Source organism: Heteronotia binoei, chromosome 13 (assembly GCF_032191835.1).
Source record: "Heteronotia binoei isolate CCM8104 ecotype False Entrance Well chromosome 13, APGP_CSIRO_Hbin_v1, whole genome shotgun sequence".
Lineage (NCBI taxonomy): Eukaryota > Metazoa > Chordata > Lepidosauria > Squamata > Gekkonidae > Heteronotia > Heteronotia binoei.
In genome coordinates, this window is record NC_083235.1 from 44274095 (window position 1) to 44290179 (window position 16085).

The window sequence follows — 16085 nt, forward strand, 5'->3', positions numbered from 1 at the left end:
TCCAAGGCTTGTTCAAGCAAGCACACCCCAATTCCTTTTCATAGGATGCCCTCAGGACAACAAACATGAAGATACCTTAACCTAAGAGAAAAACTCTGGGTTGGACCCTATGCTACAGTATCTCTTTGGGGATGGTTTCCAGTCAGTCAAAGTGATTCTTTGTGGAGTGGAGGCCAGCAAAGGTCTCTTCCATATTCTGATTGTTTCTGTACCTCTGTAGAATAAAGAATCAATTTCCTACTCATTTCACAGAAAGGGAACCATTTTTGTTCGATTACTGCATTTGGCCCAAACAAATTGCCAATTTTGACCAGATTTGATTGAATGGGCTTGGAATAAGTTGCTTCACTGGAGTAATAGGACTCCCCCCCCCCCCCTTTGGTTTTATTTTATTTAGAAAATTTATATGCTGCTTCTCAGAAGACCCTGTACAAAGCAGCTCACAGAGAAACAAAACAATAACTATCACCTACATTGTGATGTTTGTCTTGAGAGCCAGTGTGATGTAGTGGCTAAAAGCAGTGGATTCTGATCTGGAGAACTGGATTTGATTCCCCATTCCTCCACATGAAGCCAGCTAGGTGACCTTGGATCAGTCAAAATTCTTTCAGAGCTCTCTCTTAGCCCCATCTACCTCAGGGTGTCCATTGTGAGGAGAGGAAGGGAAGGTGATTGTATGCTGCTTTGAGACTCCTTCAGGTAGAGAAAAGTGGGGTATAAAAGCCAACTCTTCCTGAATTGTTTAAAATATTCCTTTAAATTGCAATGCTTAATCAACCTTGGAATGCCCCTTTATTTGTGTTTTGTGTAGTGGCAGCTGGACAAAGGATAAATACCTGCCAGGAATACTTTAGGCTGATCCTGCATAGAGCAGAGGGTTGGACTGGATGACCCTTCCAACTTTTTGATTCCCTTGAATATTCATTCCATTTTGGGCCTAACCTAGGACATTTTGCTCTTTTCTCTCTGTATAAGTAGATGATAGGTCCTTGGTGCCTCCAATGATGCAGTGACTGCTCTTTCTTTCTGAGAGCCAGTTTGGTGTAGTGGTTAAGTGTGCAGACTCTTATCTGGGAGAACCAGGTTTGATTCCCCACTCCTCCACTTGCACCTGCTGGAATGGCCTTGGGTCAGCCATAGCTCTGGCAGAGGTTGTCCTTGAAAGGGCAGCTGCTGTGAGAGCCCTCTCCAGCCCCACCCACCTCACAGGGTGTCTGTTGTGAGGGGAGAAGACATAGGAGATTGTAAGCCGCTCTGAGTCTCTGATTCAGGGAGAAGGGTGGGATATAAATCTGCAATTCTTCTTCTTCTTTTATGGAATAAAAAGTAGTAAATGTGGGAACATGAATAAACTGGCTCTGAGGAAGGCTACAGTCCCAGTAGTAGATGTTTCTCCCTGTTATAGTGGTTCTAACCTCTGACATTTCAGTCACAGAAGGGACTTCAGGGAGAGAGCACTGGATTTAAGAAACCCTGCCTTAAATGTATTATTGGTGCCATGGTAAATATTCTATTGTTGTCTTGATTCGATCGCTTTAATTCTTATTCTGATATTCCCTGGTATTTCAAAGGTGGCTGGGAGGGCACAGCTCTCTTGATTTTTTAATCAGTGCTTCTGCTTTTTTAATGCTTGCTTAAGATAAACTTTCTGTCTAGCTATGAGGAATACTTGATTACTGGCCATGGTTACCCTTTGGGGGAAATGATGTTCTCTTTTTCATTTTGTCCAGACAAGTTTGGGATGGGATCAGTCTTGCTTTTTTGGTTGCTATCAGACTTGCTTCTTTTAAGAAGCATTGCTTGTTTCTCAATCACTGGTTGCATAAATAGAGAACATGGAGGTAGGAGCCTGGTATGTAAGACAGTAGCAAAAGTGTCCTTATGTGATGAGTTTGCACCTTGGTCATTCTTTTGGATATTGAAATTTGAATGGTAAATGTGAGTATGGAGTGGATAATCTCTTTCAACAGATGCAACAGGAAAGGGTTGCCAGCTGGACGCTTAGTCATTGCACTGATAGGATAGCTGAAACACAGGATGTGACTTGTGTACTGGTATGCCAGGCCTCCCTGTATGCAGCAAGGCCGTTGATGTCTGAGACTCCTTTAGCTACAGAAGCTTTCATATGCAATCTTATTGTGGAGCTCTCTCCTGTGTACTTTTCTAATGCCTGTAATCTTATAGCATCATTTCCCCCTGTGAATTTTGAGCCTGGCTCAAAACCAGGCAGACAAATTGATATCTGTGTATTTTTGAAGTGTAGTTGGGATTCTTGTTCATTTTGCAAAGCAGTGTTGAAAATGTGACCAGAAGAGTAATAGGGTGAGAGACTTAAATCCCAATATAGCTGCTAATCCTGTTTAATACTCTAAAGCCTCACAGACCTGTTCCACTTTGCAGTTAGTCTTGTGCTTGATAGAATACATAAGGAGTGGGCTACAGAGATGCAGCAGCGTTGGCAGGTACTGACTGTATTTTAACTTCTTGAGTCTGAACTAGCTTGTGGAGGGCGGGGGAGGATATTGGCTGTTAAGAGACTTGAACCTTGTCTACAGGCAGCTGCCAGAATTGTGTGGCTGTCCTGAAGTTTAACATGCTAATAGGCACTTCTAACAGCTTTCCAATGATAAGAGTAAAAATTGTTTGTAACAAGAAGATAGATTCCAGTGGGTAGCTGAGTTGGTCTGGAGCAACGGAACAAAGTTTGAGTCCATGAGCACCTTTAAGACCAACAAAGTTTAATTCTGGGTATAAGCGAGAACTGAGTGGCTTAGCATATGTAGTGTGATAAGAACCCATCACAATACACATAAATTACTCAGTTCTCGCTTATACCCAGAGTTAAACATTGTTGTTTTTAAAGATGCCACTGAACTCAAATTTTGTTCTGTCTGTAACAAGGTGTGTGATCAGTTTTATTCACTGGATGCACAGAAATCATCTTTCCAGTTGGAGTAACAAAGAAGGTTGTTTGCTTGAAAAGCCACTGACCAGGACTCTGAAAGATGCATGTCAGATGCAGCGGCAAGTTGTTCTCTGAAAGATAATCCTTAGTTTCTTAAGCAGCCTGTTAATTGGTCCCCCTTCCTCGTCTTGTGGAACAGATGGAAAACGCTGCAGCATTTGGCAAAAGCCATCTCATATGGCTTTCTAGCCTTTCCTGACACTGCTTGCTAGTAGGTGTGTTTTGTTCCACTTTGTGCAGAACTGAGCCTTTTTGTCTCAAATTCTAACTCTCTCAGTAGACTGGCTCCCTTTCTTCCATATAAGGCCATCCTGTTGTATCACTTCCTGCTCCAGCTCCTTTTTCGTTTCCCTCCCCTTTCCTTTCCTTACCGGGGATTCAAGCTTTCTCCATGTGGCACACTTGTAACTATTCACAGCTGTCTGAAACAGCAGAGGGCTTAGGGTCCCTGCCTGCTAAAGTATTTTACTTACTTTCTTTGGGAAAGGAAGTGCTTCACAGCTCTTTCAGGCCACTTAAATAACCGGCATTAACTTCTTGTTCACTTTTTTTTTTTTTTAGAATGCAGAAAATCTTCCCCCTCATTTTAAAAGAGGGACCCTCAGCGTCTTGAAGAAGAAGTGGGAAAATCCGGTTTCAGGGACGGAAGCTCGGAAGGAAACACTACGAAGCAGCTGTGCTGAGGTTAGGCAGAAGTCTGTCAGCCCCACTGGTGGAACTGAAGGCAGCTCTGTCTCCTTAGCAGAAATTGACAAAACCTCAGGGATTGGTCCCACATCTCGACTCCATTCCTCTTCCGGAGTGACTAGCCAGTTCAGATATCCCAGTGTTGACAGCAAAGAAGCAAAAGCCCATTCACCCGAGAGTGGGAACATGGAAAATTGTCTCAGAGAGACCCAGCAAGAAGTAAGCAAACCTGAGGCCAATGAAAACCCAGATTCTTCAGGGAAGATAGAGAAATGTAGTGTTCCTCTGAGCAGGCTAAAGATGATGTTTGAGAGGGGAGATGCAAACCAGACAAAGGTAAGGCATGGATTGTTTTGGCTCTTCTTGGCTTTGGAGAAAAAAGATTTTCTGCAGAGTGGTCATTTTCTGCAAAGTGGTGATTTTTAGGACTGCCAACTGTGCAAAGCGGTTTACTGACTTTATCTGCTGTAAAATAGTATTGTCTACAAACTTACACCCAAAGGAATGGGTGTTGTCAAATGCTACTTTTCTGGATGCCGCTGGCTTTGCTGGAGTTCTGGTGGAGCAGGAAATGAGTTAACAACAGTTAATTGAGGTATTTTTTTGGAGTCAGCCAAGCCCAAGCTAACTGTGACCTACACATGCCATTAAAAAGAAACAACAACTAAATAATCTCTGAATAAAAAGTGTGCTATTGCAATAAAATATTTGTTTTTTTGTTACTATGTGGTTGCAAGATTGGGTCTCTGGTGATAAGCTCTCCTCTTACCGTGTTTCATATGTGCATCTTAGCAAATGTTTCCTGTAGCTTATAAAGAGAAAAAATCTTCTCACAGGAAAACTGTGTGAAGCTAGTCAGCCTAGTTCTTGCCTTCACTAGTTTTGACTTGCAAATTCATAGGCCCTGCATTTTCCTTACAATTGCTCATGAAATCTGATCCTTCATGTGGACTGCAGACTGTGTCCCCAGGGGAAATTGCGTAACTAGAAAAATGAGTTGCATATGCTGGTAGTTTAAAACACTCTGGCAGACTTTATTCCTCCCAAAGTTTTCTCAGTGTTTGATTTTTGTTGCTTGTCATACTTTGTGCTGGAATATAAAGTTCAAGCAACTTAGACTCTAAATTGCATGGGTCTTAGGGAGGAAAAGCTGGTGGGTTAAGCTAAGCTTAATAAATTTATGAGGGAGGATGTGTCTGACAAAATTCTTACTTCATCAAAGTTGTATGAATTCTGAATTACTGACTGAGCTGTTTAGTCCTGAAGGTGCTAGAGGAAGGGCAGGGTGTAACTTTCTCCAAAGTTGTGGACACCTGGTTTGTAGATGAGTCACCTGGAACATATAAAAAGATATTGTGTCTATGCTGATTAGACCTTATACTCCAGTTAATGCCATGGTTGGTTTTTGAGGAAATAATAAACAACAAGTAGATAAAACAGTTTGCACCTATTTCAATTGAAATAAAGACGTTTTCGTGCCTTCTTTAAAGCTGGTCCAATGAGAGAAAAATTCACCCTTCCTGTGATCAACTGGGTCATAATGTAAAGAGGTTCAGCTGTTTATACAGCTTGTAGCAAGACTATTCCTGGTGTAGACTGTCACAATGCATGTTTTATCCCCACCTCCATCTTTCATTGCCCTTTTCTCATCCCAGTTTGTCAAATGAAGGAGGAAAATGATGTGTGTTATTGTAACCAAAAAGCACTACTATCCATTTATTTTAAAAGATCTCAAGCAGGCTAGAGAGTGATGCAGTACTAATAATCATGCAGTGCTGGGGAGGGGTGGGATTCCATGCAGTCCTGTTGGAATAGGAAATGCCTTAGAGTGCCAGAAGCACATGACTAGATCACTGGACACATTCTTTTTTGTTGGTTTGTCAACGCAAACTATGTGGTTTCAGGGCATTCCCCTGTTTTATATTAAAGCTTGTAACACCCTCTATTCCATTGAATGCTGTCATGTAAAGGCTTGCTTTATTGAAAGTCTAGAATAAGGTGGTTATAGATGAGCTGCTTTCATCAATTTAGTGCTGGTGTCATTACTAGTTTGCCAGAAATGTGCTGTATTAGTGGTGATTGGTATTCTGCGAGTCTAGTCCATACAAACCGTAGCTTATACAGCTGCTACTTGGAATAGCCATACATTTTTCTGCTCAGTTTTTCAGGCACATAGAAAGGTATGTCCCAGAATTAAGAGATTTCTAATGATGCTTCTTGCAGGTAATTGCAGGAGTACGTGTAAAATTTGGTACGTAATTCCCAAGCCACCTAAAATACTAGTGTCCCAACTTATCAAATACTGCTCCTCTTAAAAACAAACAAACCAGTGCAGAACTTTCATCTTCTATATAGATGATTGCATGAGTGGATTTGTTCGGGGCATAATGTACAGTCTTTGCTCAGAAATCATTAAAGAACAATACAATAGATATAGTTCACCCTGGTAAAATCCCTAGCATCTACGTTTGGAAGGACCAGGTACTAGGTGATGTGAAAGATCTCTGCCTAACACATTGGAGAGCCATTGCTAGTCTGAGAAGACAAAGGTACACTACTGGTACTAATACACAAAAAAGCCAAGAAGCAATGGCAAAATTCAGAGGCCTTCCATTTGAAACTTTACTTGTATAGAATTGGTTAATGTGTGCGGGAATACACTTTCACCCAAATGTCATAAAACAGTACCACTGTGCAGAGGTGGTGTGCACAAGTATTATTCTGTAATGATGATGCCTTCTTACTCTGTTTGGAAGTCTCCAGAAATCCACTTTGCGTTATTGCAGCACAAAGTAAGCCAGTCATTGGGGGCGATGAAGTAAGAGATGTTGAAGACTGCCAACAGTAATTATTCTTTCCAGGGTTTGACTCGTATAGGGGTTTCAGCCAGTAAGCTAAGGGTGGATAATTGTCAAGAGTACAGAAATGAAGTGCTGGGGATCTTGAGCAGTGACAAGGGCCTGCATATGGACTCTGTAAACTGGAACAGGTTTGTGTTGATGATTAAGGAAATGTCTCAGATTTTTCCTAGTCCTGATTTGAAACACTGATTTAGCTAGGGAAAGAGCTGTTTCTCTTGTTGAAGAGAATGTGGTCATTGGGCTAAATTAACGCCGAACAGGGGTTTGCTCTCATGGCTGAGACTGACTCTGGTTTCAGTCACATGAACCAGCATTGGGAAGCCCTGGCTCTCTGCCTGAGGGATATTGCTAACTTACCAAACCATGGGGAATATTATGTCCAAACATGCAAAATGTTCTGTGTGCACCTTTTTGATCAAGATGACACCTGGAAGAGAATATATTGCACTTTCAGTTTCCGAGGCTCTACCTGAAGACTAGGTGCCAGCATATCATACAAAGTGTGTGTGTGTAAAAAAGCCCAGGCATATTGGTGCTTTCCATCTCTCCCATTGGCTTGTGATGCTCATTTCCTCTTGCTATGGAAGCTGACTGGGTGATTTGAATAAGTCACAGACTTTCAGCCTAACTTACCTCACAGGGTTGTTGTGCAGATCAAAAGCGGGAGAAGAGAATGATGTAAGTTGCTTTGGTCTCCACAGTGACTGACCGTCATCATGCCTCCTCGCACCCCCCATAATTATTCTTCCATATCTCAATTCTGGGCCTATTTCAGGATTTTGAGCCAACACAGAAATGGGGACGGACACACGCACATATGCAGGAGAAGGGAAAGCCAGCATCTTTCAGCTGCAGGGTGGGTGGAAAGACAGCAAGGTGGGGTGAGTGAATGCAAAGGGTTAGGGGTGAGTGGGAAGATGGCAAGGGGGTGTGTGAATGAAGGTCAAGGGTTGGGGTGGGGGGGTGGGAAGACAGTGAGGGTGGGTATGAATGAATGTCACAGGTGAGGGAGTAGTGGAGTGCCAAGGGTGTAGGGGTAGTTGAGAGGAAGGGCTGGAGAAGGAGTGGGAAGTTGGGGGGATGGGAAGAGAGAAGGGTGGAGGGCACTCTCCAGGAGCCTCTTTCTAGAGCCATTGTATTTTTCTTCACAATGGGCCTTATTTCTAGTTTAAAATAAGACTTTGCTTCCTCATTGCGGCAAACCCAGAGTTCACGATTTCAGTTCCTGGTCTATCCACCAAATATTATGATTGGAAGAACTTGAGCTAGAAGGCTGTAGCCAATGAATGGAGGTGCTTCCCCCACCACCACAAAAAAAAAATTGACTTCTGTATTTAGAGTTTGGCTTGTTTATGGTGTGGAACATGTCTTATTTGAAAACCCTGAAATTTTGATGAACATATGAAGCTGCCTTCTACTGAATCAGACCCTCGGTCCATCAAAGTCAGTATTGTCTACTCAGATTGGCAGCGGCTCTGCAGGGTCTCAAGCTGAGGTTTTTCACACCTATCTGCCTGGACTCTTTTTAGTTGGAGATGCCAGGGATTGAACCTGGGACCTTCTGCTTACCAAGCAGATGCTCTACCACCACTGTCCCTCCCCAATTCTTCTTGTTTCCCATTGTCAATAAAATTTGATACTTGGAGGTACATGGAAATTGATTTGACATACAATTTAAGATGTACAGTACTTTCCATCCAATGAGTGCTCCTTGATTTTAGTGTTCTATCCTGCCAAGCAATGTTCTTAATCAACAGTGTAGTTGAAACTCAGCTGTAGACCAGTGTTTCATTATCCTGATTTTTACTTGCGAGGTGCTTATGGGGATTTTATATGGAAAAATGAGAATAATAATTTAAAAAAAAACGAATGATGTGGTGTTAAGTGAGTCTCCCCGTCCCCAGCTCCTTTTGTTTTTCTTAAGTAGCCTTTGTAGGCTATGATGGGGAGTGGAAGAATGGCAGAGGTGAGGAAGTGCTGCTGGTTGCCATTTATTTGCTACAGACCATGTTCCTTTGTTTCCTCTGGGTTAAGAAAAAGATACTGGGATGCCATTCCCTCCTCTTGGTTTGAGGAGCCTGGGGAATGGGTGGAACATACTGTCAACTTTGCTGCTATCCATTGCAGCCCATGAAGCCCAACCGTTTGGGGAGTCTGGGGAGTGGATGGGACCTACTGTCATCCTTGCTGTAATCCAGGGCAGCCTATAAAGGCTGCTTTTCTTTAACCCAACAATGAAAAAACAGGGACGGGGAGAAAGACCAAACAACCAGAAAACACCAAATATCTCCCTTGTATAATGAAAACAATGTACTAAATATCTCCAACACATAAATAACAAAGTGCTAAGTATCTCTAACACATAAATAATACATAAAACACTAAATATTAGTTATGAGAAAAATTCAAAATACACACACTGTTGCCAATAAATACAATAACGTAAACCAAACCACCAAGTTCCATTACAGTTCCATGCTTCTGAGGAATATGTAAAAGACTTATACAACACTCAAAGGTGATCAAAATATTTTTCCAACTGTGCATAAAGTATGTTCTCGATGGAATTTCGATCATTATGTTTCCCTTTTCAATTAATTCCTTTGTCAAGAGATGCACATATGAATAACTGAAAGCCTTTACTCTGAGGCTCTCTAAACCATATGTCAGCTTCAAAAATATTTATTTTAATATTGCTTCTCTGGAGCCTTTACAGCCTTTGTAATATTCACAACTCAGTGGTACATCATGCTGGGCTCAGTAGTACATACTTTATGCTTGGAGAGCTACTGGCCCAACATAAAGTATGTACCACTGAGTCGTGAGTATTACAGAGGCTGTAAGGCTCCAGAGATGAGCAATATTAAAATAAATATTTTTGAAGCTGACATATGGTTTAGAGAGCCTCAGAGTAAAGGCTTTTAGTTATTCATATGTGCATCTCTTGACAAAGGTATTAATCGAAAAGGGAAACATAATGATCGAAATTCCGTCGAGAACATACTTTATGCACAGTTGGAGAATGTATTTTGATCACCTTTGAGTGTTGTATAAGTCTTTTACATATTCCTTGGAAGCCTGGAACTGTAATGGAACTTGGTGGTTTGGTTTATGTTATTCTGAATTGTATTTATCGGCAACAGTGTGCGTATTTTGAATTTTTCTCATAACTAATACTAGTGTTTTATGTATTATGTGATGGAGATATTTAGCACATTGTTTTTATTATACAAGGGAGATATTTGGTGTTTTCTGGTTACTTTAACCCAAGCCATTGTTGAGGATGAGTGAAGGAGGGCAGAGAGAGGACTCCTGGATATCAGCAAGGAAACACTGAATTATCACAAGTTCTCGCTATTTATATCTTTTCCATTCTTTGTGGCAATGATGGCTTTAATACTTACTATTCATACCCTTTCTGTTCTTTGTGGCAGTGATAGCTTTAATGCTTACATCACAATTTTTCAGCCGCTGTAGTTATTCAGGGGATCTTAAGCTGCAAATGATGTATTTCCCCCCCCCCCTCCTCTGGGTTCTAATCTTCTAATAAAACTGATTTCTCTTTAAAATGTATCAAAGAATCTCTACATTCTAATTAGTCTCTTGCAGGGTGAATAATGTGAGTTTTCTTTCAGAGACTGAGACCCAATGCTGCTGCTTTTTTTTAATTGTTGAAGTGGCACGCCTCACTAAAAGTCATGACTTCTGCTTCCTTACAATGCTGAGATTTCCTGGAACTTAAGCAGTGACCTATGATTCTGTTGACACAGTCGTCTTATGTTAAGGGTTTGGGAAGATCCTTGCCAACTGAATTCCTATCTGCTGACTGCAAATATCAGATGGGGAGAGAAGAGGATAAAGCTATTCCTAAGAACCTTGAGCAACTTCTAGCTATTGTTTTATGAGCCTTTTATTTTTAATAAAGCGTGTTTAATCTGCCTTTTTATTTAAATTTTGCATATTATCATGAAGTGTGATCATGAAGTGTTTAATACCCAAGAGTTAGCTCTCAATGCATGGAATATATGTGCTTAAATATAGGCTGTTGTTAGAGGAAGTCCCTGGTTTAATACTATAATGGAGAATAAAAGCAAATCAAACTGTAGTCACTTCCAGAAAAAGTAAGCCCCTAACTTAACAGTTCGCACTGTTGACTCAGATGAACTTTTTTGTTGATTTTATATACTGATTTTTTTAAGATTGCATCTTGACTTTAGATACTAAAAGATGGCAAAGTAACTTTGAATCAGTGGCATAAGACAGCTGATAATGGCATGAGCATTTTCATAACAAAAACTTTGCTTTCTAGGTGCATCCCAAGGAAAAGATGGCAGTGAGAAATATGTGTATCTATGTTACCATAACCAACCTCATAACCAACCTCCCAATGTGTGATAGGGAGGTTGGTTATGACAGTACCTTTGTCATTACTGAGCAACTCTGGTCAGTGCCTGGATGGGAAGACCTACTGGAAACCATATCTATGTCACCTTGAGTTCATGATGGAAGAAGTGCAGGATGTTGGAGGAGAAACATTAACCTGATGAACCTCAGGGATAGTGATCTAAAAGCCACATTTGAGACCTTGTAATAAGTTGGAGAAGGGTGTGGCTTAGTGGTAAAGCATCTGCTTGGCATGTAGAAGGTTCCAAGTTCAATCTTCGGCATCTCTAGTCAAAAGAATCAGGTTGTAGGTAGGGCCGGTGCCAGGATTTTTGGCTCCCTAGTCGAGGCCTTCCTGCCACCTGTGCCCTTTCTTCCCCCAACTGCAGGTGGGCTTACTTGTCTCCATGTGTGCACTCGTGGCTGACGCCTCCAATCAGCCCCTTCCCTGCCACCATTGCACTGCCCTGCCCTGCGCTGGAGAGGTGGGTGGTGGTGAGGGCAAGGCCACTTTGCAAGCCTGCAAACAGATATGCAGCAAGCCAAGTAAGAACAAAGCCCCTCTGCTCTCCACGCACACCCCAGCATGCCTTGCAAGAGGGGAATATAAAAATGGGCTGACCTGCCAATGTGGCTTGAAGAGACCCTGTCAGGCCCCCGGGAAAGGAGGAGGGATGAGCCAGAGACAGAGACAATGAGGAGGTTGCTGTTGGGAGCAGCCAGCCAGCCAGCCCACCTGGCTGGGAGTGGAGCTGAGTGCCAGAGGGTGAGGTAAGGGTGGTGGAGGTGGAGGAGGGCCTGTTGGCAGATGGGCCACTGAATGCTTGGTTAGGGTCTTGCCTGCCTGTCCACCCGTACAACCCCCGAACACATGTGGTATGCCTCTCACCACTGGGGAGGGCAGCCATTCTATGACCCTGTCGCAACTTCCCCCATGTCCAGTGCACTCAGCCCCTCAGCACCCACAGCAATTGTGACGAGTAGTTTGTCTCTGGCTGTGCCACCGCCTCCCCATGCCAACCTGCTGGGAAGGGAAATGGAGTCCGAGGTAGGCCTGTTGCCTGCAGGAGCCAACCCTGCCACGAAATGGCACTCTAGATGGCCATCTACCTCACTAGCGCTGGCCGTGGTTATAGTTGATGAAGACCTCTACCTAAGACCGCAGAGGACTGCTACCAGGCCAGACCAAATAGACAATACTGACCTTGATGGACCAGTGGTCTGATTCAGTATAAGGCAGATTTGCGTGTGTGTGTATGTGTACTCTGCCTTTCCTAAGCAATACAAAAGGCAGTGACCTTTTTTTGTACCTTGGGGAGACCAAAACGTTCTCCAGAGACTGGTCTATGGCTAGAAATGTATTTTGTTGAAAAAACAGATTCTTTTTAAGCTAGTCAAGTTCTTTAATGAGGTTGGTATGGCTCAGAAGTAAAGGCTTCACAGTAACAAAGCATATGAATTCTGGCTGAGTTAGGATTTTGTGTAAACATGGAATCCATTTTCTTGAGCAGTGAAACAGTAGGCAAATTTTTTCTGTTACTTTGAGAAATAAAAATTTCATTAGGGTTGCTAAGGTGAATGCGGTGTAACACTAGAGCATCAAAGTTGGGGAGAAATTACTGTAATATCAGTGAGGAGAAGCTGTCTTCTGAAGGGAGAACAATCTAATCCTTAAATCACATGGTAACATTTTTTGACTGACTTCAGCTTTTCATTGAGAGAATGCCTAAGAATAGTTTCCTCATTGGTGTCTCTTTGCTTCTTGAATGCCACCCTGGATTATACCCCCCCCCACACCTTTTTTCTTGTTTTGGTCTTTGAGCAGTATTCCCTTAGTGATGTTGGTACTTACGGTAAATGGGGCTGGAAAAAATCTCAAGCTTTGTGATCTCTACTTTTAGTTAAAATAGTTGAGAAGTTAAATATTTTACTTTCATCACAGGTCAGGGCAATTCAACATCAGAGGTTTAAATGCAGACCAAAAACCCAACCACCCTCAAGATACACAGTCCCCACACACAGTACAAACCATTTGTAAGAATACAAACATGAAAAATGCAACCAAGTCCCCTGGCTAGATTGTGTTACCAACCATGAAGATAGGACTAGGTAATTATGAACCAGCCTTTCTACTTCCAAGGCAGAGTACATCTCGGTAGGTGGTTCCCACAGTCCTTTCAGGGAGGCAGGAACTATTTTTTTGCCTTCCTGTCTGTGACATGGGATCATTAGCCTTCAGTTCTGTTGTATATGTGATCTAAAGTATGTATATTAAAGGGTGTTCCTGGCTCGCTCATTGGTGTCTGTAGGACTAAGCTAGGGACTCGGCAACAATGGGCAGTAGGATCCAAATCCCTGCTGCCCTGCCTCAATCATGGGCCCCCTGCTGGTTTGAATGGTCCAATAAGGTGCTCGCGTGGGAACTCCAGGTGGTGGCCCAGTTCGCCAGTCTTTGCCGTGCTTTACTTAATAAAAGAGCTCTGCTTGAATCACTGCTTCCTCGCCGCCTCCATGCTTTGAACCCACTATATTATAAGTTCTTGCTTCAACAAGGGACAGCAGTTCATTCATAGGCATAGCCTTTTCTTTTTATTCTAAAAGGCGTTCCCTCCCTCTCTGTTCGGTAGATTGGGTGAGGTTCTGCCTGTTGCCATCTCGAGTTTCATGGGAGTGAGGATTTGACCCTGAGTCTCCCAGATCCTTGTGCAGTATTCTTAACCCAATATCCAGTGCAGCCTGCCAGCTTTCCAGCATTTCTTACTTGGTGCCTACAATGCCTTGAAATATACAATGGACTCTAGTATAGGATTCATCATATAATGTTGTTCTTTCCCTATGTTCCCTCAGTCATAAGATCTTCAGTGAAGAGTGTGGGCTACAGTTCATAGCTAAGTTTTATTGCTGGAGTCAGAGCTCTGTATGTATACTCTGTAATAAAACTCAAAATTATTTTTGGCTTTAGAAGAAAAGGTAGTGACAGTGTCATACAACCCTCTTCTACTAAGTGAAGAGTCCTTTCCTTCAGAGCAGGGAATCAAAGGGTCAGATGCAATGATCATCAGAAAAAGGCACCAATAGCTGTCGAACTTCCCGGTTTTCCTTCCACCGGTGCTCCCTTACAGCCCCAGGGAAGTTGATTTGCAGGAGCTGCTTGAAGTAACAGCCCCTCAGGTTAGTGGGCTGCAACCATGAGGGGAAAGGTGACAAAACAGTTCTTTCGCCTAATTTTGCCCATGGAGCTGCACTGACAGAAGAGGCAGGAAGGAGCAGTTTTGCCTCATTACCCTCTTTTGGGCTTCTTTGCTAGGTCTTGGCTTCTTAACTGCATCAGTTTTTTCCCTCCTTTACACACAGTATTGTTTACCCAGATGGTTGTTGCTCTCCTGGTTTTTCAGTTTTTCTCATGCATTTTCAGACCATTTTATAGTGATTGGAAAAAGCTCTTTCTCAAGAACCAATAAAAACTTCGGACTAATTCAGTCAAGCAGCCAATCTGGAACAATTACTTGGTGCAGAAAAGACCTTTCTTATACTTCATCAACCTGTTGTGAATACCCAACATGTTTGCTGTGATTCCCCAGAACTTGCACTTGGATAGAAAAGGATTGCTGTGGGAAGGAGAAGGTGGTGGTGGGGAGATCCGTGCCCCTTGCATGAACAGGTCACTGGCTCCAACCCATGTCTTCTGGCAGGGGCGGAAAATGTAAATGGCTACTACCTTATCTTCCTGGTCATGTGAGCAATATAGATGTTTGTGTAACGTGACATTTTGTACTCATGTCTGACTTGGGCTCTAGTCCATGCAGCTGTACTTTCTTCTTGTTCTGTTAAGATTTTTTTTCCCCAAATTGACCTTGTCATTACATTCACTCTCTCAGATGGACATTCCATGTCTCTAATTTCAGTGTACAACCAAATTCTTAATAAACACAGGACTGACTCAACATTCATTGTTGTGTTTCTGACATGTGGAGAAAGTGAAGAAAATAGGGAACATTTAGCTCTGTGGAGTCCACATTAATATAGTGTGAAAGTTAAGGTAGCAGATTTAACATGCAGTTTTGTGTGTCAAAAGAGCCCCGTGGCACAGAGTGTTAAAGCTGCAGTACTGCAGTCCTAAGCTCTGCTCACGACCTGAGTTCGATTCCCAGTGGAAGCTGGGTTTTCAGGTAACCGGCTCGAGGTTGACTCAGCCTTCCATCCTTCCTAGGTCAGTAAAATGAGTACCCCGCTTGCTAGGGGAAAAGTGTAGATGACTGGGGAAGGCAATGGCAAACCACCCCGTAAAAAGTCTGCCGTAAAAATGTTGTGAAAGCAATGTCACCCCAGAGTCGGAAACGACTGGTGCTTGCACAGGGGACCTTTCCTTTCCTTTGTGTGTCAAACACATTATGAGTAGAATTGTAGCAATCAAGACTTCTTACCATTCCCTTCCTGTTTGAAAGGGAAAGTCTTGGAACTACACAAGCCCTTGATTGGGTAAAAGTAGCTAAATATTCCATGCCTTTCCACAGAGTAGGAGCTGCTGTATAATAGCTATTTTATACATAAAGTTTTAAAGTAGCTTAAAATTTAAATCTAGACTCCAACAGCAGTTGTTAAAATTCTAAAGAATGGTAGGGTTGGCTCCATTGTAGCAAGAGTCTCGATGGAAATATGCACACAGTACACTGGGTGGGGAGTGGCCATGACTCAGTAGCAGAGCATCTGCTTTTTTTCCAGAAGTCCCAGGTTCAGACCTTGGCATCTCCAGTTAAAATGTTCAGGTGATGAAAAAGACCTGAACCCACATTGCTGGAGAATTGCTTCCACGCAGAAGGGATATAGCTGATCTTTGATAGACCAACAGTCTGACTTAGTATAAGGCAGCTTCATATGATAATATATGCAATTTCTTAAGTATTTGGGGGGCTCTGTATATTTAATGGAAGAATTGGCCTCATATATCTGTTCCTCCAGTAAGCGACTTTAGATATATACAACTTATTCTTTTAGGGTTTTTTTGTATGATGTTTTTCAGTGACTTCTAAGATGTCCCTAGCTTGGTTGTCATGCCATAGTTCCTTTTTGACTTTCTCTTTTAATATCTACCTGCGCTTTCTGGGAATGGGTATTGATTTATTTAGGTTTTTAGAGCTGAGGAGGTATCCTGCTTTACTGCACAAGCAAAACATACTACTCTGGTTTCT

At 42.4% G+C, this 16085-nt stretch overlaps 1 protein-coding gene across 4 annotated transcripts in view; it reads left to right on the forward strand.

Moving 5' to 3' along the window:
- Positions 1–16085, forward strand: part of LIMA1 (LIM domain and actin binding 1) — an 85711-nt gene that overhangs the window by 39147 nt on the left and 30479 nt on the right. For all 4 annotated transcript variants that reach the window (XM_060251953.1, XM_060251954.1, XM_060251956.1 and 1 more), the window contains exon 4: positions 3527–3988. In XM_060251953.1, the coding sequence (XP_060107936.1) occupies positions 3527–3988 (462 nt within the window). The remainder of the gene's footprint in view (positions 1–3526; positions 3989–16085) is intronic.